At 40.6% G+C, this 24,428-nt stretch overlaps 2 protein-coding genes across 3 annotated transcripts; both read left to right on the top strand.

Annotated features, from left to right (window-relative positions):
• The first annotated feature begins 67 nt into the window (after positions 1 to 67).
• Positions 68 to 5,907, top strand: gpr135 (G protein-coupled receptor 135). The gene is made up of 2 exons (XM_081603103.1): positions 68 to 2,292; positions 3,445 to 5,907. Exons 1-2 carry the CDS (start codon positions 2,198 to 2,200, stop codon positions 4,805 to 4,807), a joined length of 1,458 nt encoding a protein of 485 aa, XP_081459229.1. The 5' UTR covers positions 68 to 2,197; the 3' UTR covers positions 4,808 to 5,907.
• Positions 5,908 to 7,601: 1,694 nt separating this feature from the next.
• On the top strand, positions 7,602 to 24,280 carry LOC103458952 (disheveled-associated activator of morphogenesis 1-like). Of its 2 annotated transcripts, none has more exons than XM_008400103.3 (26): positions 7,602 to 7,910; positions 9,957 to 10,145; positions 10,227 to 10,316; positions 11,703 to 11,774; positions 11,883 to 11,974; positions 12,058 to 12,277; positions 13,804 to 13,917; positions 15,824 to 15,934; positions 16,009 to 16,112; positions 16,181 to 16,247; positions 16,321 to 16,438; positions 16,525 to 16,663; positions 17,232 to 17,290; positions 17,374 to 17,561; positions 17,656 to 17,889; positions 18,715 to 18,822; positions 18,906 to 19,000; positions 19,354 to 19,438; positions 19,539 to 19,645; positions 20,717 to 20,805; positions 20,871 to 21,039; positions 21,117 to 21,224; positions 21,312 to 21,372; positions 21,446 to 21,580; positions 22,201 to 22,371; positions 22,452 to 24,280. In XM_008400103.3, exons 2-26 carry the CDS (start codon positions 9,975 to 9,977, stop codon positions 22,623 to 22,625), a joined length of 3,081 nt encoding a protein of 1,026 aa, XP_008398325.2. In that variant the 5' UTR covers positions 7,602 to 7,910; positions 9,957 to 9,974; the 3' UTR covers positions 22,626 to 24,280. The 2 variants fall into 2 exon arrangements, with proteins under 2 accessions (XP_008398325.2, XP_008398324.2); XM_008400102.3 differs by having other exon boundaries at positions 7,603 to 7,895.
• The last annotated feature ends 148 nt before the right edge of the window (positions 24,281 to 24,428 follow it).

Genomic DNA, 24,428 nt, shown 5'->3' with positions numbered 1-24,428 from the left:
AAAATTTAAGGAGCAAAAAGCAAAGGCGCTTCTCTTAATGGAGGGTGTAAAAGCAAAAAGTCGTCGCTCTGGTTTTGATGAACAGATGTGTAATATGGTTTTATTTTAACAATATTACAGATGCGATGTTTTTCCAAATTTATTTTTGCTTTGTCAAGAAGTTGTTTATCCAGACATTGGTGTTTTAAGTGCTGTTACTTTAGCCTTGAGGGTTGGTGGTTACCATAGTAACCGGTAACTAACATCTCCCCCGTTTTCTGTTGCCGTTAGTAAATGTGATGTTTAGCATCCGTTCTGTTTTCTTTACAAGCATTATGTTTTAACATATATTTTATACAAATTTAATGTATATCATGAGTAATTTTGCTGCGTTTTGTATACGCTTTTTACTGCCGACATGTTGCATGTTTGCTGCCCATGTTGGCTATGATTAATTTCACAAATTTTAACTGCTGCCAATTTCTGCTGCTTTGTAGGACGAAGATGACAGAAATGTATCCCTATACATTTTATTTAATGTAGGTGTAAAAGCTGGACTGATGTTAACTACCAACTTAACTACCTCTTTTGTTAAAATAAATACAGAGAACCTAATGTATCTGTCATGAAGTCAACTTGCTGGAACAACATAAAGGTTCACAGATGTTTGGCAAAAGTTTTAACTTATGAATAAGAATTAAAAGGCAACAAATAAATGAAAAGATGAGAGGCAGCGGGATTCCTTACAGATAATCAGAGTGTTACGGCCCTGGGCCTTAAGGGCTGGGCTGCAGGTGTTGCTTTTGTCTGTCCTTGTGCTCCTCCCCTTTACAGGTGCTGCTGATCAGGTTGATTGGGAGTGCAGAGTACTTAAACCTGGCTGTCTCCATCTTCTGGGTCGCCTTCAGCGTCCACTCTGCCGCTTATGGTGTTCTGTTGCCAGGCCTCGGCTCCTCTCCCCTCCTTTTTGCACATTTGCGTTTGTCTTTGTTTTGGCACTTCAACACTTCCATATGCACTCATACAACACATCCAAGCATTTGCATCACACCACTTATACTGATATCCACAATCCATTGTTGTTTTTGTTAATAAATATTCATTTTTCTACACTTTAACCCCTGCATGGTCTCCCATTTTTGTTATGACATTGAGCCAGTCGTAACAAGAGTAAAGGGCAAAACAAGACCCAAAACACAAATGGTACCATTCAGAATCCTACAGAAGACGCCCCCTGCTGGACCAGATGGGGCAACAGCTGATGTAACCATGGAAACCACAAAGAGCCAGACCTCAAAAAAATTTTACACGACGAAGCGTGGGTCACGTGACCGATATCATCACGTGATTGAGTCTGAACTGGTTTGTGGACCAGTAAGCACCGGGGACGAACCAGCAGCCATCTGACTTGCTGCGGAGCCTCTGCATCATCAGCGGTCACCGTGGCAACCGTCACAAAGCCGCCAGCGCGTTCACGAGGGGACCGCGGCTTCAGACGAATCTCAGGAGATCCTTTGTTTTTTTTTTTTTACTTTTTCATTAGTTTGTTTTTATTTTTACCAAAAAGCGTGAAGACAGCTGCCGTGTTGATCCAAACACAACGGAGCCCGCAGCGTAATATCCGGTCCGCGCGCGCTCTACTCGGAGCGAGATGACGGACACAGGAAGTGATCGAGAGCGGATCGATGGAGGTGATTAGAAATGCTAACCCAGAGGGTCGCTTTAACAGCTGAGTGCGGTTCTGATGGGGTTCCGGTCCAGGATCGATCGGTGCTCTGGCTCATGCAGGTCTGCGGTTCTGATCCAGGATCTTTGTTTCAGCTATGGTTTATGGGTCTGATCCAGATCTGCTTCTTTTGTTTTTGTTCTGATTCATTTTGAGCTGACTGCACCATCTGCTGAAATATTTGAGCTGCTCTGCAGATGCTCCAGCACATCTGGACCGGGTCCACACGAAGCCATTAGTTGAATGAAAACCGGTTCTGAGGGATTCTGTGTGATTTGCTTCTAAATGTGGGAACATCTATATTTTATGAGGACTCCTGCGGATCGATTGCAGCTCCAGTTCATGACCTCTCCATCCGGAAGCTGCTGCCAGGAGACGAAGGTCAGCAGGAGGAGGATGATGATGGTGGAGCCCGGACCTATGTCAATAATCGATCAGCAGCTGCAGAACTAACTGGGAGCTGATGGGAACCAGTTTGGCTGCAGAAACCCAATGGATTTACCTGTTAGCATGGCTCTACAGTCCAGAACCAACTACACAGCCGACTCTGTGGGTCCGAATATTACCTCCTCACCTGTGGAACCCAGGTGATCCAACAAAACATCTAGCTGACTTTTAAATCTGGTTTTGCATAATTTAATCACATAATCCAGATTATCTTTATACAACTATAACTTTTTCATATTTCACAAACATTACTACCCAACAAATGTAATGCATAGTTGTAAATTTTGCATACAATTTTCTTTTTTCAGTCAACAATTTAGTGCATTTCTAAAACTGCATAAAAAGGCTTAAATAAAAAAATTTGCGGAATGTGCTAATTAAAAAAAATCCAATTAATTGTCAGAATAATAGATTAATCGATAACTAATCATTAGTTGCAGCTTTATAAAACTCACTCAGGATGCAACAGATTAATAGAATCAATTTCTGTTGATCGCAAGTAATCAGTAAATTTGACTCAGTTATTTGAGTTGATTGGATGGTGAAGTTAGCAGAGGTGGGTAGTAACTAGTTGCATTTACTCAATCACATTTACTTTAGCTTTTGTTTGGAAAAAATTTACTTAGAGTACTTTTTACTTGAGTACTTTTATTATGAAGTATTGCTACTATTGAGTAAAAATGTCTGGATTTTCTACCCACTGAATGGAAAAACAATGAAAAATCCACCAGATACAAACACACACCTGCAGTTTTTGTTGTTTATTGAAAGAAACTGATTTGGAAAAATTTTCTTTTGCCTGATTTTATTTTTTGTTACTTACATGAATTATTGTCATTTCGTCCTTAAAATCTGATTATGTAATTTTTAAATATCAAATGATTAATTTGATCAGTTACTCAGTTTTGTAGTAGTTTTACCAAATATTTTTTAACTTTAAGTTCAGAAATTCCTTGGACGATTACTTTAGACTTATTTTATTGTCGTTGCACAAAAACACAACAGTGAAATGGACAATGAAATGTCATCACTTGGCCACCAGAGCACACAGGAAAAAAAAAAGAACACAGAAAAATATAAATACATAAATATGCAAATAATAACTTTGCATAACTTAGCATTTTCAGATGGTCATATTAGGGGGATTATTGATGTTTAGAAATCCAGTGGTGAATCAATATGTTGAAGTAGTTATACTCTTACTTGATAAGTTTTTGGGAACTTTGCCAACCTCTGGAAGTTAGAGATCAGTATTTGATTAATTTCTCCATCTCTTATGGATGTGTCTCCAGGGTCGTTTCCATAGTAACCGTCCTGGTGACGGCCACCACGCAGGCTGTCGTGGGAACGTCGGGAAACCTCTCGGCCTTCCGGGAGCAGAGGGGCACCGACTTCGGCGAGGTCCAGCCGCCGTCGACCGCAGTGTTTCTGAGCGCCGCAGCGGTTGGCGGGAACTCGGCTCTTCAGGGCGTGGCGGTCGCTGTTCAGGCTCTGGTGCTGCTCTTCATCTTCCTCCTGTCCAGTCTGGGTAACTCGGCGGTGGTCGTAGTCATCATCAAACACAGACGGCTGCGAACGGTGACCAACGCCTTCATCATGTCGCTGTCACTGTCGGATTTCCTGACGGCCGTGCTCTGCCTCCCCTTCTCCTTCATCATGCTCTTCAGCAAAGATGGCGTCTGGATGTTCGGCGATGCCTTCTGCGTGGCCAACGGCTTCTTCAACACCTGCTTCGGGATTATCTCTACGCTCACCATGACGCTGATCTCCTTCGACAGGTACTACGCCATCGTCCGGCAGCCTCAGGCGAAGATCGGGCGTCGGAAAGCCACCCAGCTGCTGGCGGCCGTGTGGCTGACCGCGGTGGTTTTCTCGCTACCCGAGTACCTGCTGGTCAGAACCACATCAGGAGTCCATAAGCGGGGGTTCTACCACTGCATGTACGTCTTCCACCCTGGCGGTTCCAGCGTAGGGACGGCGTACAGCATCTGCCTGATCGTCGTGTGCTACCTGCTGCCGTTCTCCCTCATGTGCTTCTGCCACTACAACATCTGTAAAACAGTTCGGCTCTCCGAGATCCGGGTTCGGCCCGTCACCACCTACGCCTACCTGCTGCGCTTCTACAGCGAGATGAGAACAGCCACCACAGTTCTGATCATGATCGTGTTCATCATCTGCTGCTGGGGACCATACTGCCTGATGGGCCTGGTTATGGCCATCGGGAACTACAGGTTCAACCCGGCCATGGACACGGTCGCCATCTGGATGGCGTGGGCCAACGGCGCCATCAACCCCCTGATCTACGCCCTGAGGAACCCCAACATCCGCATGTTGTTGGGCCGCAGCCGACAGGAGGGCTACCGGACCAGAAACATTGCCGCCTACCTGTCCAGCCAGAGCCGGAACCGAGAGGTCCGGCTGAATCAGACGGAGAGGATCAGGGACCGCTACGTGAGCCGAGCCGGGCCCAACAACAGCCGGCTGTCGAGTTCCAGTCCGGGAAAAACGGGAGTGGCCGCAGCAGGAGGAGAGGTGGCCATGTGGGCCTGCAAGAACCCGACCGTGTTCTTCTGCAGGGATGCCCGACACGACACAACGCTGCTGCCCAACGCTGCAGGGGAGGTGAAGACAAAGACGGCTGATACCAGCCTGTGACCGGGTCGGAAAGATTCTGGCTTAAATTTACTGTATGTAAATTTTATTAACAAAGAAATATTGATTTTAAAAAGTTGTTGAAACTTTTACCATGTTGTTACAGTGTAGTACAGACAGATAATCTGAAAAAATCAAGTTCCTCCACCATCTCTAAGTGCTAACTAGAAACAACCAATCAGTGCCAGGAGGCGGATCTTAGCGCTGTCAATCACTCGTCTTTGCTCTCTATTAAAATACAGCTTCTCCTCTGTAGTAAATACTAATCCTAATTAGCATGGCTACAGATTAACAGTTTTCCTTTAATGGTAAGTTGTTTTTCCAATATTAGCGTGTTCATGAGGTTGATTGACGGCGCTAACACCCGCCTCCTGGCACTGATTTGTTGTTTTTGATGGTGCATTTCTTTAGTAGTTCAGGGAGGAGGCAGAGATCAATATTTTCATTTTATCTGTCTGGAAACAAACTTTCACAACACGCTGACAGTTTAAACAGATATGTTAACATATTTCTTTCACAAGAGTTACATACTGCAGCTTTAAGGACAATCTGAGCCGTTCATGACTTGACTTTTGATCTTTTGCAGTTATTTAAGCAGCTTTTATACAACAATTTTAAGAACATTTGTGTAAATGATTTATCTGGAAAAGCACTCTGGATCGCTCTTCTCTCCAATTTGCCAAACATGCTGAGTTTTTTCCATCTTATTTCTTCAGAAAACTAAACATCTGACTTTGCGTTGAATGACTTTAGTGCCCATAAACAAGGGAATCTCATTGTTTAGCATAAATCTCATCATCTCATAAGTCATTTATCAACACCTTTACCAGTTTTCCCTCTCTGATGTTGGAAAGTTTCTCATATTTGGGATTTTACCCTCAACATTTCAGCTGAAACAAGTGTTACTTTGCATAGTCAATGAATTTTAAATATTTCAAAACATTTTGACACGATGCACATTCAGTATTTAACCATTTGAAAGTATTTTAGTAAAAATGAACTAAGATTAACTTTTATGATGCATTGTTTTGTCTCTCATACAACTAACTTTTGTCATTGAATTTGTGACTTTAAAAGATTTCCAATAAAGATTTTTAAAAGATTTTCTCAGACTCAGTTTCTCTGCAAACATTGAAGGTTTGTAGCAGCTCTTCTCCAGCAGATGGCGCTGACAGTCACCTACTTTAATTTTGCTACAACTGGGATGGGTGCAGGCAAAATGTTATGGCATTCAGGAATATTACCGAGTCAGTGAAGGCATCATTGGTCCCAAAATCTTCAGGATTTTATCAAACACTGACCTTTAGCAGGACAACTATCAGGTACAAAATCATTATTATTATTATTATTATTAGTCCGGGAGGGACTCAGAGTAGAGCCGCTGCTCCTACCCGTCGAGAGGACGGTGACTCGGGCATCTGGTCAGGATGCCTCCTGGACGCCTCCCTGGTGAGGTGTTCCGGGCACGTCCCACCGGGAGGAGGCCTCGGGGAAGACCCAGGACACGCTGGAGGGACTATGTCTCTCGGCTGGCCTGGGAACGCCTTGGGGTACCAGAATTTACCTTTAGACTTATTTTTCTTGTCATTAGTTCAGAAACTATAGAAACAAAATTACGTGTTTTTAATGACAATATATTACAATATTTTTCAAAAATTACTAGGTTTTTTTTTGCCAGTTACGTAACATTTGCAGCTCAAACATTTTTAATATGACCTCAGACTTTCACAAATCTTCCATCAATATTTATTTTTATTCTGGTCGGCTCTACAAAGTGGGTTTAAACTTGTAATTTTACTTCAGAAAAATGTACACAATACCGTAGCAAAATCTATATCTGTCTGTTTTTATGTCTTTAATGTTTTTAATTTTTCTTCTTTCTTTTCGACGTTTTAATGATGTAATTTTTTTGTTTTTATTTTATTTATTTATTTTTTTATTATTTTTAAATCTCTCTTTTCTCACTGATTATTTCTGTTTTTATTTTAATTATGTAAAGCACTTTGAAATGCCTTGCTGCTGAAATGTGCTATACAAATAAAATTTGATTGATTGATTGATTGATCTGTCCTATTGAAAATACGTAGCTAGAGCAACGGATCTTTCACTTTACGTAACATGGTTCCATTTTTCTTTTGTAAGTTGTGTGTGTAGGATTTAATATACGAGTCCAGACAGGTCGACTGGAGTTTGATGCTTGCTGAGCTCCTGTAAAGCTGCTGGTTGAACTGGTCACCTCTGCCTCTCAGTACAGAACCAGTGTAAGGTTGATGTTTTCATCCAACTGGCTCTGCTCTGATTCTTAACTGTGAATTTGTGTGACCTTCTTCCTGAAGGCAGAACAACGTTTCGTCCTGCAGGATCAGGTTACCGTGGTTGGAATGTCACCAAGCTTCATAACACACACATTATAAAACTATTTTTAGAAGCATGAGATCTGATTTTTGTTTTAATTAAAAAAATTAGGTACGTTTTAGTTACTGCTGTGATTAAAGAGTTCTTATGAGTGACGTTTCACCTCAACCTGTAGTTAAGGATGTTCAGTTCAGATGCTGATTTGTAGGTAAATCTTCAGGATCAGGTGGAGAGACGTTACCGCACATCGGGCCTCACCCTCCGCCCTCTGCAGGGGTGAGGCAAGGCTGGGTGTGACTGCAGCTGCAGGAATGCAGTCGTGTGTTTCAAACTCCCGCCGCGGCTCTGAGTCAGGTTCTCGCACACGCACGCACGCACACACACACAGAGTCACACACACACAGTCATACACACACAGAGTCACACGTACAGCCTGCAACTGAGACACCAGGTAAATATGAAGTGACTGAGGACGGTGCTGCAGTTCTGCAGGTTTCTGTAAAACTGGACAAACGGCATGAATCAGCTCAGCGGTGAAGTCGGTTTAACTGCGGATTGAAACAATTTTAACTTTAACTCTGAGTTAAAGCCTTACAGACCTGATTCAGATTCATTTTTTAAAACTTTTCCAGATATTTTGGAACATGTAAGGTTTTCTTCAGCATGTTGGCTTGGAGACGGCAGGTTAAACTGGACCAGTCACAGCTGGAAAATGACTTCATACCCTGTGACATAAGTGAGTATCGCACAGGTAGGAGACTCGCATATCATCCCCTCCATAAAAAACAGAGGCCATCTCATTTTTACCTCATGAGATAAAAACATGAGGTTTTTATCTCATGTCATCAATAAACCAATGCAGTACTTATTCAAATGTGATGCATCAAAAACAGTGCAGATGTATTAATGCTCACACAGCGTGAAAATTGAGTGTTGGTCTGAAAAACATTGGTCAATGACCGAGGCGAAACTCAACAGTTTCAAAGTTTGTGAACTTTGGATTCACAGGGTCTCCATCTGAAACCCGTTTTGTTGTTTGAATAAAGTAGGCAGATTTTTCAGCCTCTTTACTCAGTTTTTAGCCAATTAATCAGTTAAATTCATTCACTTTATGGATTTTAATTGTATTTAGCACCAGTTTAACTGCAGGTGAGGTCCTGATAAACACAAGCTGATTAATTCCAACTCATATACCTCTTTTTTCTATGTTCACTCATGCATTGAAGGTATTTAGTTGATCCAAATCAGTACATGACAGTAATTCACCCACTTCTCTGAGTGTAGTCCTGTTAAATTAATGAATTCAGTAAAGAGTAGCCAAAAATTGCACTCAAGTAATAGTAACACTACTTTAAACTATTTTTATTAAAGTAAAAGTAAAAATTAGCTGTGTAGGAAAAAAGGCGACTCAAGTACTAAGTGATCAAAATATCAATTATTTAATATTTTAAAATTACATAATCAGATGGAACAAAATAAAAAGTTGTGTGAAAATTTTGGCTTTTTAAGGACCAAATTTTTTTTGTAACAAAGCCGAACAAAAGAAAAAAATCCAAATCAATTTCTTTCACTTTAAAACTTATGAACAAAAACTGAGGGTGTGTGTCTGTTTTTGGTTAAAACAAGCTTGTTCATTTGTGCACAACATCCAGAAATTTACCCAAGTGAAAGTGAAAAATACTTCTGAAAGTATTTTTCCCAAAACAGTTACTCAAGTAAATATAACTGAGTAATTGTGTTTAGTTACAACCCAACTCTAATCACAGCTCTGAGGAACTGATGACGCTGTTGACAGAAAGTCCATGAAGACAACAGAGTGAAAGTTGGTTCTGAAAACTATCAATGATCCAAACATTACTGAGAGATTACAGGGTGATTATTATTTATGATTTAACCAGAAAGATAATCAGTAGACTTGGATTAGCTGGAGACACAACTAGACCAAGACCAGGCGACTCAGAGTCTGATGAAACTATTTGGTGGTCAGACTGACAACAGATCCATCAAAAAGCATGAAAACCAGAACTGGACCAGCAAAACAGACTCCAACTGAGACCAAATGAGCAAAAACTCAAACTGAAAACTAGCAAATCAGAGACCAGGTCAACCAGAGTCAAACTGAACCCAACTGAAACAGAGTCCGGTTCGTTTGGGGAGTGTGAACGTGCAATCGAACTCTGATGTGGACAAAAAAAAGCAAACTCTAGTTCAGGAAATAACCTAGGTCTCAGTTTGATTAAAGTGAACTCTGGTGTGGTTCAAATGCATATATGAACACCAAGACAACCAGAAACCGCTCCAAAAGCAAGAAGTGGACTAACGTGCAGGGCATTCTGGGTAAATACAACCAAAACAAACGCGCAAGTGGGAGAAATGGCTTGTGGTCTTTTAACAAAAAGAGAAATCCTTCAACCTCTAAAATCTAATGGTGCTCCATTTTTGTTTACCTTTTTTTAAAAAAGGAAGTTGCACTGGTATCTTCTTCTGGGGCTTTTGTGTTGTTTCCTTTAGTGGGCTTGGTGCAGCGCCCCCACAGGCGAGGAAGGGAACAGGTTGTTAGTTTGACAGTGCAGTGTGAAATCGAACCGCACCAACTAAAATGTAACAAATGTTACAACTTTGGTCCCCAATTGACCTGAGTCTACAGTCTAATTGGTAAACCAGAGACCAAGCTAACCAGAGTCGGGCTGAGGTTAGCAGAACGAGTCGTTAAAACCAGAACTTGTCCAACTGAGACCAGGGCAGGGTCAGGTTGAGACCAGGCCTTGATGTTGTCTTTGTGTTTCTTTCTCTCTAGTCTAGACATGTTGCAACCATGACGTCTGAGGAGAAACCGCAACAGTGGTGGAGCTTCGCCACTCTGTTTCCATGGTGCTACAGAGGACATGACCAACAACCAACGTCCCCTGAAAATGCCATGCCGATGCAGGTCTTGGAGCCCATGCCTCCCCCCCAGGAGGTGGACTCCCGGTTTACTGAACTGGTGGTGCGTTCTGGAGCACAGTATCTGTCAGAAATCTGATTACAGCTCCAGACATTAATCCCAATCTTTCTGTTTCCTCTGCAGAATGAACTGGGGCTCTCAGAGCAGAAGAAAGCAGCCATGTTTGCTTTGCCAACAAAAAAGAAGTGGGAGATTTACTGTTTCAATAAAAACGTAAGTGACTTTATTGGAAATCCAATGCAGCTGAAATCTGTCCAACATTTTCCTGCATTAAACTAAGACATAAGAAGTGACAAAAACAAACTGGCAAAAATTTTCAAATTTCCAACTCTTCACCTTAGAAATATAGTTTCTTCTATTCAAAGCAACATCTTAATTTTTTGTTGAAAAGAAAGTGCAATAAAATTTCAAATGTTTCCTTCCACAGTTCAGTTGTTTTCAGATTTTAGTAATCCTGGTGTTGATTCTGAAGTGACATTTTGAGGTGAACCCCATGCAGGGCACCAGTACCATTGGAAGTGAAACAAGCCCACAGCACCATGCTGCCACCACTTGTTTGACAGCTGATGGTGTTGATTTTAGAGTTGGTGGCAGAATGTAGACATGGAAACTGAGGGAGAGACTAAATAGCACATTGGAGCTGAACTAAGACTCAACTAACCCACAAACCAAGATGAAAAGATAAACACAGATCTAAAAAAATAAATCCAGCTGCACAAAGAACAAAAAACAAGATTAAACTCAGAAATTAAACTCAAAGAAATTAACTTACATGGCAATAGCCTGGTAACCTAATGGATAACCTAATGGATAGGTAAAACACTCCAATAAGTGGTAAAAACACAAACATATATGAAAATCAAATGCTCAAGGATTGTGACAGTATTAGCTGTTTGAACTGATTATCTTGAAATCTGTCATTTTTAGAAAATAATCAAAAAGACTTTTCCAACTTGTGCACATCTGAGTTTTCCATTTCAGATTTTTGCTGAATTTCTTACATTTTTCTGATTATTGATCAATCCAACAAGAAATATCAGACAAATCTTTTTAACAACTGGATGCACTCCATCATGACCACTACCCAGTTATTTGTAGGTTTTGGTCTTCTCCAATTTAAATGCTTTTTATAACCTTCATCGGCACTTATTAAAAGAATTAAATAAATTTAGGGATCTGATGTTGCAAAAAAAAATCTACATTAAATATAAACATATTTTTTTAATTAATTGAAATTTTATCTATCATTCCTCTCTGGATACAAGAACTGCGCCAAGAAAACCCAAACTTTACAAACATGCAAATGATGTATGGATTTAAATATTTTAGCAGAAGTAAATTCAAGCCTAAAGGAAAGAGAAATATTTACAGCCTGGTTAAAAATGGCACCATTTAGTGTGGGAACTAATATAATCCAGTGTTATGTTGCATTCCAGTTACTTGGCTTGCCAGTAACTGGAACCCTGGCTTTGAAGGGTGTTCCAGTTGATTTTTTCTGACTGGGAAGTCGGAATTTCCCAGCTCCAACTACAACTTGAATGCATCGTTAGAGTGTATGCTGATGACTGTGTGGTGTTTTTATACTGTGTGTGTTTTCAGGATGCAGCTGTGGATAGAGGAGCAACCAGCTGGCCTCAGTATTACATAAACCAGCTCAACTCCATGGCTGTCGTGAGTTATTTCTGAACTTTTTTCCCACCATCCACCACCAAAAGGATGCTAAACTAACTTAGCTTAACTGTTTGAGGTGTTGTGTTGATGTGAGTCCTGTTTTCTCAGATAAAGCCTGTGCTGGCATCGGAAGAAGAAGAGCAAGTCAGGCTAAAACAGGTTAATGGTCTGAAAACAGCGCTGCGGACTCAGCCAATAAGGTTCACCTTCTCACTCAAAGAAATTAACGTCTCTCCGACCACCAGAGAATTTCAAATTAACTAACTTCACTGACCTTATGCAGTTTTGTGACCGGCTTCCTTGACCAGGATGGCCTCTCCTGCATCCTTAACTTTCTCAAGTCCATGGACTATGAAACGGCTGAATCCCAGATCCACACGTCTCTGATCGGCTGCATCAAGGCCCTGATGAATGGCTCTGAGGGCAGAACCCATGTCCTGGAACACCCAGAGAGCATCAACATCGTCGCTCAAAGCCTAGCTGCAGAAAACATCAAAACCAAGGTGTGTGGATGCTGCCTTTACAGCCTTTGAAACATAAACATGCTGAAAAGATTAGAAATTAGGGATGAAACAATTAATCGTGATTAATCAATTATCGAAATAATCATCAACTAATTTAGTGATTGATTAATCGTGCAGTATACAGATTTTAAAAAGGCCATTTAGTAAACAAAAACAACATATGTAGAGCAGTAATTAAGGCAAAGCTTTACAAAAATAGATACAATTTGCATTTAGGATAAAAACAGCTTTGTTTGTAAATATGTTTTAGCCAAAACCCCTCAAGTGGTATAGTTTTAGCTTCACCTTGTTCAAATACTAAAGCTATTTAGGCAATAAAATGCTTTTCTTATTTAAGAAAAAAAAACTGTTTATTTGCTTCTTTTAATATATTTCTAATATTGCATAAAAAAGGCATTAGTGGATGAATGAAAAATCTAATTTAATTTCATTAATCGTCAGAAGAAATAGATTAATTGGTTCCTGAAGTAATCGTTAGTTCCAACCCTGTTAGAGATCAGAGTGCCTCGTGTGGTTCAACATTTTTTCAGCACATTATTTTGTCAGTGTGATTGCCTCATTGACGTAATAGACATAATTAGTGTTAAGTGTTCAGTTCCCTCAGTCTTTTCTCCCAGCTGTTGTTCTGATTACGCCATATCAGACAGAAGATGGGCAGGTAAGGAACTTCCTGTTTTACCTGTATAACGCTGCGCTACACCCAATTGCACATTTCCTGTTCACCAAGAACCTTGCGACATGTTCAGAATGTCTGATTTTCTGAAATAAATTCACAAACACCTAAAGACATGTTGGATAGGGTGATGTAAAATCTACCCCATAGCTGCTTCTGTAGGCGTGTAGACGTTTTAACCTTGTAATTTTCTGTTGTTCATTGAATATTTACGCACTAAGCATCTGGCCCCTCCCTTCCTCACCTAAACATCAAACAGACCAAACCTGTAAAATCCTGACTCTGATAGATTCCCAGACCCAAAACCTCTGTGGGAATTTCGGCTATGCAGTCAGAGTTTGTTCTTAGAATTTATTTGCCAGTATAAACATGAGTCAGATGCAAGTTTCACTTCATCAGGCCAGCTGGAGGGGAAATGAGAAAAACATGCACACAAATGGGGAGCTATGATGCATTTGACACATTTTTGTACTTCTGTTTGAGTTTCTACTGCTTCTAAAAAAAAAAACCCAAATGCTTAAACAAATACCCAGATGTTTTTTTAGGCATTAAGTTAAAGTTATTTGGTGTCTGGACAATGAGGCATTTCAAAAAACCTTTCCTGGGATTGCTCACCTAGCAACCCCAGGGAAGCAAAACCCGTTACCTGGCAACCCAACTGGAGTTCCATCAATCACCTAGCAACGCAAGTGGAGGTCCAGCACATTTGGTCAGCAAAAAATGTAATGAAAATGTTTGGTGAAGCCCATAGACTTGTCCTAACCTGTTCAAGGAAGCATAATGACCTTTAAAAAACTGATCTCCTGCCTGCTGTTTTTCTCTGTTTCCTCAGGTGGCTGTTTTGGAGATCCTTGGCGCTGTGTGTTTGGTTCCAGGAGGCCATAAGAAGGTCCTGGAGGCCATGGTCCACTACCAGACGTTTGCCTCAGAGAGGACTCGCTTCCAGGTCTGCTTTTCCTTCTGGATTTTAACCAGAAACTATACATAAACCAAAGCTCTGTTAGCTTATGGGAAGTTATCAGTTTGAGAGACTTCTGTGTATCTGTGGGAACCAGATATGAAAGTCAGATCTACAAAAATATTTCTACAATATGCAGCTGAAAGTTCAGAGTCCGGATGAACAGTTTCTGTTTGGTCAGTCTGCTGTCGCACATGCAGGAATTCAACCAAAGGCATTCAAATGATGCGAGCATGGAGCAAATACAACTAGAAAATAAAGGTATGTTCCCCTGCTAGAAGGTAGAGAAGGAAAAGGAAACCTCATTTTTGATTTTTAAACCTGAAAACTTGGATTGTCAGCAAACGAGTCTGTGTGCTGACAGAGCAATGACAGAGTTGATTTAGTTTGTGGTGAACCGTTTTTGTCTTCATTTCGACATGTTTCGGATCAGATTACGACACATTTTCACTTTTAAGGCGAAGTCTATCTCATTAAACTCTCCTAAAATTGCATGACCCATCTGAAATGGTTGTTTCTGAAAACCTCAATCTTTTTGTCTCGTTTGAAAAAAGCAGCAGATTCCAGGAGAGTTCAGTATCTGATTCTCCTTATTTACAAAGTGTTTTTTTAACCGTTGTTCCAGTTGGTATGAACTTCCTAAATATTTCTCTGTGGGATGTAGACCTGAGTGATATGTTGTCTTGGCTTTTGAACAGCGGCTAAGAGGATTAGATTTCTGAGTCACGTCATGAATAAGTTACTCAGAAGTTCATAAAACACCAAAAAAAGTTTCCTCAGGATTACAAATTACACTTCAAGTTACAATTGGAGCTGGTGACCAATGGAATCAACAATTAAACTTATTGATAAACCTTATGTTTATTCACTAATTATTAAATTGAGCAAAAACATACAGATTTTAATGCTAACAAAGACAAAGAGTGTTAATTAATCTGCAGAGAACTGACTAACAGCAAATTTAAACTGCAAAATGAAGTTACAGGAAGTGAATGGTTAACTTTAAAGGGAAAACATGCAGTTGTGATAATGTTGGTGCCTATCTCTAAAGGTCACTGAACGGGAGGCGGGGTATCCTGGATATGTTGAAACGCGCAAACACTCAATCCATTTCAGAGACCAACTGAGACCCAAAGAGCATAATTTTGGATTTACAAAACATTCTGAATAAAAACACTCACTTAACCCAAAGGACTCTTTCAAACAAACCAAGCAAACACTTCATACAAAAGTATTTACATACACAAACATCAGTGTATTTTATTGGGATTTTATGTGAAAGGCCAACTCAAAGCAGGTATAAAATATATAAACGTTTCATATCAATCAATATTAAAATTATTGATACATTTTTTGTTTTAAATATCGGGTGGTTTAACCTTTCTTAGTCCATAGTTTCCCTTCCATGCCCTTGTTTTTTATTCTTAAGCAGTTATGAGGCACATAACTGTGCAAGTTACTCTACGGATTGTTGCTAGGCAACTAGAGAGTGGGTGAGTTGCTAGGTAACCAGAGAGTGAGTGAGATAGTTAATGCCACTTGTGTTTTATTACAGTCCAGAAACTACTTGTTGTATTCTTGTTGGTTGCGCAGCAGGCTCAACGTCTGCTTTTCAAAGCTGTATGGTTGTATAATTGTGCATGTGTTTGCAGCCATTTTTATGTATGAGTGTAAACATTGAGCTGGGGGCCTGGCCAGCAGCAGCTCATGTGGATTTAAAGTGACAACAGCTCATTTTGACGGGAGGCGGAACCAACCAAACTAAATTATTTCATGATCTAAGAATGATTTTGTGCAAAAAAATTAATGAACATGTTTTGCAACACCCATAGATCTATTCTGACCTTTTCACGGAGATATATTGGGTCACCTTTAATATGTTTCCTGTGTGCAGAACCTGATGATCGACTTGGACCGGTCCACATGGCGCCACAGGGACGACGTCAGCCTGAAGACGGCCATCATGTCCTTCATCAATGCAGTTCTCACTCAGGGAGCAGGAGAGGTAAACAAAGTTTTTCTTTCTCTCTTCTTTGATCGGTTCGTCTCCTTCATGTCTTCTGTTAAATCTGATCTCAGAACAATCTGAACTTCCGGATTCATCTGCGCTACGAGTTCCTGATGTTGGGCATCCAACCGATCCTGGATAAGCTCCGGTCCCGGGAGAACAGCACCCTGGACAAGTAGGTCAGGTGTTTGCCCTGCAGACTGAGTCAGACTGAGTCTTTGGACTTAACCTGCTTCTTTTCAGGCACATGAACTTTTTTGAGGAGTCCAGGATTGAAGATGAAGCTGAGATTGCTAAACGCTTTAAAACTGTAAGTAACTCCCACATTTAGACGGTTCAGATTGGAAACTGTTGATACCTTGATGTTCTCTGCTGCTCCTCAGACCCACATCGACACTAAGAGTGCGAGCCAGATGTTTGACGTGATCAAGAGCAAACTGAGCCACACTGAAGCTTACCCTCATTTACTGTCTGCTCTGCAGCACTGCCTCATCATGCCATGTAAAACTCTTACATTGTTATATTGTTGCATCTCCTCCGCTAACAGCAACATAAATTTTAACATATTTACTCGGTTCTGTATGCAGATAATAACAGCAGGATGTCGGTTCAGTACTGGGTGCTGTTGGACCGGATCATTCAGCAGATGGTTCTGCAGTCGGATAAAGGCGAAGATCCAGATGTGGCACCGCTGGGGGATTTCAACATGAAGAATGTTCTGAGCATGTGAGTTCAGACATTCGAGCAGGAGAAAAGTCGAAAACACAACAGAGAATGTTGGAAAACTAAGAACTTTAGGTTTGAATTTTCAGGTCCAAATTTTAGATCAACCTCAGAAGTTTTTTAGGAAAAACTTGAAATTTTCCAAGTTTCAAAAGTCGAAGATTTTTGATTTTTGAAAATTTTATTTAAAAATATTTGAAACTCAGAAATCTTAGAAGTGTCTTCTAGGGAATCTTTGAGATTAATCTCAAAATTTCTTAGTTTTTTTGTGCAAATTTTTGACTTCTGAGACTCAAAAATTTCCAGTTTTCCAGCAAATTTCTGACATTAATCTAAAATTTTCTTAATTTTTTTTTCTTGCACATTTTGGACTTTAGATCTTGTTTTTTCAAGGGAATTTGTAAGATAAAAATAAAAAATTTCAGTTTTGGTGGAATTTACTCATCTTTTTATGCCCTAATATGCTGTTGTGCATTGTCTACAGAGTTTATACTGATGACTTTCTGCGAAATACGAAAATTACATCACAGGTGAATTAATAACTTGCAGTTGTCTTTTTGCGCCTTAACAGGCTGATGAAAGAAAACGAGATGAAACGGTGGAAAGAAGAAGCAGATGAAATGCGAAAAGGTAAAACAAACATTTCTCCAAGTCCACATTTAACCTGCGAGTCTGTAGATGTCAGAAAAGTAAACAATGCGTCTCCTTCTCAGAGCATCAGAAGCTGCAGCAAAGCCTTGAGAAGAAAGAGAGGGAGTGTGAAATCAAGAACAACGAAAGAGAGGAGTTGTTTGAGATGCTGAAAAAGGTGAAAACCAAGCTGGAGCGAGAGAGCGACGAGCACAAACGAACAAAGCAACAAGTGGAGGAGCTGAACACTCGACTGCAGCAGCTCAGCTCTGTAAGCTTTTAAACTCACATGATTAAAGTCTCAGTCTCTGAATGTCCTGTTCTGTTTGTGGCTCTGAAGAGACTTTACTCTTCTCTCGTTCCAGAGCTCAAGCATTCCAGGAGGACCTCCAATCACCCCTGGTGGCTTCGTTTCACCTGTTTCCACCCCCACTGCTCCTGGTCCTGCTCCTCCTCCACCTCCTCCTGGAGTGCCTCCACCTCCAGCTCCTCCTCCTCCTCCTGCACCAGGACTTACTTTAGGGATGACAGAGAAGAAGAAGAACATCCCTCAACCGTCCAGCCCACTGAAGTCCTTCAACTGGAGCAAATTACCGGAGGTAAATTTAACTTCTGGATTTATTTCTTGCTGAGTTCATTGCGCGAAGCAGCGGCAGATTTTACTTTTCAGACCAAATAAGGCGCTGACGTTTTTACGGGTTCAGCTCCTCTTCAAACTCAACTGTGGATGGATAAATCATCCATCCATTGTTTTCATTTATCCAAGATTGGGATGGGGGGTTAGTTTATCCAAGAGGGAATCCCAGCAAATTCCTCCAGTTCCTTCTTGGTGATCCCAAAGCATTCCCAGCTCAGAAGTGATGTGTTATCCATGTACATCCAGATACGACCCTGGAAGGGGAACCTATTATGCAGAACTCAGATTTTGCACGTTTTCTTCTAGAAACAGCCCAAGTACTTAAAAAAAAACACTCGGACATATTTGTGGTAATAGGTTAATGTTTTTTGATCAAAAACCTGTCGAATGTTGAGTCATTATTAACAGAAACTGTAAGCTGAGCTCCAGCACATTTGGTCAGCTGGTATTATTGCTGTACAACGGCCGCTGGAAAAGACCAGTGTTTGTTGTTGTCTTACTATCCAGAAACCACTTACTGCATCCTTGTTAGTAGTGAAGGAGGCTCCATGTCTGCTTTTCAAAGATGTATGGTTGTATAAGTGCCCAAATGTTTGCAGCCATTTTCAAGCGCAAGAGTAAACATTGAGTTGGGGGGCGTGGCCAGCAGCAGCTTATTTGGATTTAAAGTGACAAGAGCCAGTAAATCTACACTGATTTCATTGACGTCAAAGAGCTCAGATTGTTTTGAAATTAAACTACACTGATGGTGACGACATTTATTAAGGTAATTGTTTGTTTGTTTCAGGCTAAGATAACAGGAACCATCTGGAAAGAAATCGACGATAAAGATGTGTTCAAAGTTCTGGATCTGCAGGAGTTTCAGAAGAGTTTCTCAGCTTACCAGCGATCAGCGGTAACACAACATATAATAAACTGACTTTGTCTCTTTAAACAGAGGTGTTGGACTCTGACGGAGCTATTTGTGTGTTTTTACAGAAAGAAACTGGTGACACTGAGTCTGTTAAAAAAGTCAAGGAGTTGTCAGTGATCGACGGGCGCCGAGCGCAGAATTGCAACATCCTGTTGTCAAAGTCAGTATGGGTTTCTGGTTGTGGGTCTGGGCAACTTTGGGTCAGTCTAAGTTCCTGTTTCTGGGTCAGAGTAAGGATCTTATTTGTCTGCTTTTTGAGAATGTTGGCCAGTCCGAGATGCTACTTCTGGGTCAACTTTTAAGTTTGGGAGGTCAGTCTGAGAACTTTCTTTTGGTTCTGGTCTAGTTCAGGTCCTGTTGGTTGGTCAGGATCAGTTTGTGGTTTGTGGAAACATCCCATATCCTCTTTTTGGGTCTTGGTCAGTTCCCCTGATGGTTGTTCAGTCTGATAAGCTGCTACTTGTGGGGTTGGGTCAGTATTGGATCCTGATTGTTTGCGTTTGTGTGTGACAGGCTGAAGATGACCAACGAGGAGATCTGCCAGGCCGTCATGAGCATGGATGATCAGCAGGAGTTGCCCAAAGACATGTTGGAGCAGGTATGAAACCAGCCGCCTCAGAGACCGAAGCTCGAGTCTTTGACTTTCAGTGACTCAGACGATGAATTAAACGGAGATTTTCTTCCTGTGTGTGTCTCAGCTGTTGAAGTTTGTCCCTGAGAAGAGTGACATTGACCTTTTAGAGGAACACAAACACGAGCTGGAGCGCATGGCCAAAGCCGACCGCTTCCTGTTTGACATGAGCAGGTGTGTATCAGCATCGGCACCTGGTCGGGGGGTGAGTTTGCTCACTGACTCTGGGGCAGGAACAGTCAGTGTGTAGTCCAAAGGAACTATGAACTCCATGATAGAGGCATAAGAAGGTGGAAGAAAGGGAACTGAGGGCTTCAAGAAGGTTAAAGGTGACATATTATGCTTCCTTAAACAGCTTAGGATAAGTCTGTAGGCTACATAAAACATGGTCATTACATTACAAAATTATAGATAATGAGATTTTAGTCTGATCAGTTCTGCCTGTTTTAAGCTCCTGCCAGAATGAGCTGCTTTAGGGGGTCTTGTCACTTTAAATCCAAATGAGCCGGCCAACCCAATGCAACGTTTATATTCAACACATGAAAATACAGCTTTGAAAAGCAGAAGTAGAGCCACATGCACAACCAAAAAAAAAAGTAGAAAGTGGTTTCTGGATGGTAAATCAACAACACTTGTATTTTCTAGCAGCCATTGTACAGACCATACAACCAGCTGACCAAATATGCTGGATCTCCACTTGGGTTGCTAGGTAGCGGGCTGGGTTTGGTTGAGGTTGCTAGGAAACGACACACTGGAAATTGAGCTGTTTCAAAGTTGTTACATCACATTCTATGGACAGACACCAAAAAACAATAACTTACTGCCAAAACACATCTGGTGGTTTTTTAAAGCTCTTTCTGAACAAGTAGAGACCCAAATAGAAATCCAAAAATGTGCAAAATGTGAATTTTGAATAATAGGTCTTTTTTAAGCTTTCTGGGGGTTTTCTGTGTGGAGTTAGCATTTTATTTAATTTACTCTAGCTTCCTTGTCACTGCGTTTCCCGGTCTAATTTAAACCTGCAAATATTAAGAAATAACACAAGACAGATTCAAAAGTGAACCAGTCTCAACATGTCTAATAAAAATGAATAAGAATTACTTTAATCCATCCCTCCATCCAGGGTTATTCTTACCATCAGATCTTTTTTGCTAAACTTGCTCAAAGGCATCAGTGTTGTGAAAGAAAATGTCACTTATTTTGTGGGAACTAGTTGGATCTAAATCTTTTCTTCTGCTCAACCAGAATCGACCACTACCAGCAGAGACTCCAGGCTCTTCACTTCAAGAAGAAGTTCAATGACCGAATGGCCGAAGTCCAGCCTAAGATTGAAGGTGGGAGTTCAGAGGTCAGTGCTCCTTCCTCTCTGTCCTCTTCCTCATCCTCTCTCCTCTTGCAGCTCTCAAGCTCGCCTCCTCTGAGGTGATCCAGAGCCAGGCGCTCCGTCAGCTCCTGCAGGTGGTTCTGGCTTTCGGGAACTACATGAACAAAGGACAACGAGGAAACGCCTATGGGTTCAAAGTTTCCAGCCTCAACAAGATGGTTGACACCAAGTCCAGCATTGACAGGTTTCAAACTCCTTCAGATCCCTGCAGACCTGCAGCTTGATGGTGTGAAGGTCTGACTGATGTTGCTGTGTTTGTAGAAACATCACTCTGCTGCACTACATGATCACTGTGCTGGAGAAAAAGTTTCCTACAGCCGCATCTTTCAGCAAAGAGCTGCAGAATGTCCCAGAAGCTGCTAAAGTCAAGTAAATAGGAAACACAGCCAGATTCGCCTTTTGTTCCTGCTTTAACTGTGATCACTAACATCACCGCCTTCCTGAATGTCACTGCAGCATGACGGAGTTGGAGAAGGAAATAAACACTCTGCGTTCTGGTCTGAAGAGCATTGAAGCAGTAAGTCCAACAGAAGCATGAAATACCTGCTGAACTTTGCAGGGTTTATATTTACATGCATGTTTGTGTGCAGGAGCTGCAGTACCAGCAGAAACAGTCTTCCCAGCGTCCAGTGGATAAGTTTGTGTCTGTGGTCAGTCAGTTCATCACCATGGCTTCCCTCAACTTCTCAGACGTAGAAGATTCTTTGCAAGAAGCCAAAGATCTGGTGAGTTATTGTCAAATATTGTGCTGCAGGTTCCTCATGTTGTTGCATTAGTTCAGTTTCCTTCACCTTTTACAGTTTGTGATCCAGACTTTATTACAACCTGAATATTTCTTTCAAAAGTTATTTTTGATAAGTTAGTTCAGTTCTGAAGTTTAATCTTATTTTTGTTTGCCTTTATTACATCATGATTGGATTATTTACACTGGCTTCCTGTTGGGTAGCCTTTAAGATTCTTTTAAAAGCTTATAAAGAAAGTTTTAAGTGAGTTGGTGATTTCTTATCTAACAATTGTTTCCAGAACTTTGAGATAAAATAATCTGTATTAAATGTCCCTCAGACTCGACTTAAGAGCAAAGGAGATTATGCTTTCTCGGTTGTTGCTCTTAATATTTGGAATAAGTTAGCCTTTCAAATTAGATCTGCTCACAGTCTTAAAACTTATTGTGATGTTTTAGTTTTGTTTTATTCTGATTTCATATTTTTCATGCGTCTGTGCAGCAATTTAGTGCAGTTTCAACCCTGTTTTTAAATAAATGTAACATTGAAAACAGCAGAGCTCTGAACTTCAGGAAGTTAGCATGCTGTCAACTAACTCTTGGATTGTTGTTTTCCTGCTGAAGTTTGTAAAAGCGCTGACGCACTTTGGAGAGGATTCGTCCAAACAGCAGCCGGACGACTTCTTTGGGATCTTCAACACTTTCCTGTTGGCGTACTCTGAAGCCCGGCAGGATAACGAGGACATGGCCCGGCGGCAGGAGGAGGAGGAGAAACGGGCCCTGGCGGAGGCTCAGGTCAGTGGAGATCCTGCCTGAGGTTCTTCAGCAGCTTCATGACCTCACCAGAGTCCGGCTCTTTGTGTTTGTCCCTGCAGAAGAAGAAGGAACGGGAGCAGAGGATGAGAAAGGCCACGTCAGTCGAGAAGGAGGAAGGAGGAGAGTTCGATGACCTGGTGTCCGCGCTGCGATCCGGAGAGGTCTTTGAGAAAAAAGGGGCCAAAGACAAAAAAAGACAAAGATCGACCATCAGCCAGTACCAGGACAGGTAGTAACTGGGTTAACTGGGACTGAGGTGGAACCAGTGTCTTGACTAACAACCAGTAAGTGACTCGCTGAGACAGGAGCTGAAGTAGAAACAGTTCATAACCTGGACGGATTCACTGGAACCGAACCAGTTGGTAACCACCAGCATCTTACTGGGACTGGACTGGACCAGTACCAGTTGGTAACCACCAGCATCTTACTGGGACTGGGCTGGAGCAGAACCAGTTTGTAACCATCCGGAATCTTACTGGGACTGGAACATAGTGTTCTTCAGAACCAGCTCACCGGTATGTCCATGGTTTCACCCTGAAGAAATGGTTTTGCTTGAAAGGCAAAACATTTCAATGGAGAAAATAAAAACTCAATTTTGTTTGTTTCTAAAAAAAACAAAAAAAAAACATTCTGGGCCATTTTAATGTAACTAAATTTCTTCACATTTCACCTTCGAATGAACCCAGGAAGAGCTGAAACTTTCCCATCACATCTGATATTATCTGAGACCAGTTAAAGCTGCAGTACGTAACTTTTATATACAAATGTCTTTATTTTATTTTATTTTTTTTACATATTTCTTAAAGATGATGTGTAATATAAAACAGATAATCTGTGAAAAGACCAATCTCCTCCTGATCCTCCCTGAGCTGCTACTGCTGTCTGAAGAAATGCACCGCTGCCAACGAAAACAACCAATCAGAGCCAGGAGGAGGATTTTAGCGCTGTCAATCACTCTCATGTACTCCTCATGGAGAAACAACGTATTACGTCAGTCATCGGTGGCTATGATAACTAGCCTCAGCATTCACAACAGGTTGTGCTTGCTGCAGATGGTGATTGACAGCGGTAAGCCCCGCCTCCTGACTCTGATTGGTTGTTTCTAGTTTACACTGGGAGAAAGAGAAGCTTGATTTCTTTTCCACAGATTATCTGTCTCAAATCAAACTGTCACACCGTAGTGACTGTCAAGAAAAAAAAATATATAAAAAAGTTACATACTGCACTTTTAAGTCTTTCATCACATCAAACAAGTTAAAATATTTAGAATAAAACTAAAATAACTAACCAATCCACCCAACAGTGAAAACAGTGTCTGTTATAATTATTTGTTTGTTAAAGCACTTCATTATGTTCGTGATTCTAAAAGGGATGTGCAATAACAGAACCATTATTAATGCGTATTTATGTCTGATTAATTATCAAACAAGTTTAATTATGTTTTATAATCAGTTAGTATAATGAACAAAATATTCAAAGATGATGGTTTTACATATAATAAGTAATTGAAGAATTTTAAAATTGTAAATTTAAATAATCAGTGTTGTATAAATGTGCCTGTTCTTGGCCTGATTTCTGTTTATTTCTGATCTTAAACTGTACAAATGAAAAAAATGTATCCTGTTTCTTTATGACTCACTTTCATAATAAACTGAATGTTGAATAAAAATGTTCCTGAGCTGGAAGAGAAAAATCACAGCTGACTTTTGATGGGTAATAAATCACATCTTTGTTTTTTGATACACACTGGCACACTTCACTAAATCTGAATACAACTGAAAGGTTAATTATTTCCAAAACTTTATTCCAAAGTAATAAAAAAAGGCACACATCAGCAGGTTTTCTGTGTATTTTATGCATAAGAATAAAAACTAACATCTCAAAGGAAGTGCTTGTTGTTTAGTGTTTTTTATTATCATGTTACAAGCTATAAAATGTGTTAATCTCTTATAATAGAGAACAATGTATTCAGGAAAATCCATTATCTCTTTGTAAAAGTTCATTTTCTTTTTGTTAAACTGAAACAGCTTATTTAA

This window comes from Poecilia reticulata, chromosome 22 (assembly GCF_904066995.2).
Source record: "Poecilia reticulata chromosome 22, P_reticulata-male-v2, whole genome shotgun sequence".
Classification (NCBI taxonomy): domain Eukaryota; kingdom Metazoa; phylum Chordata; class Actinopteri; order Cyprinodontiformes; family Poeciliidae; genus Poecilia; species Poecilia reticulata.
Note: the sequence above shows the minus strand (reverse complement) of the source record. Positions and strands in the feature narration are given on the sequence as shown.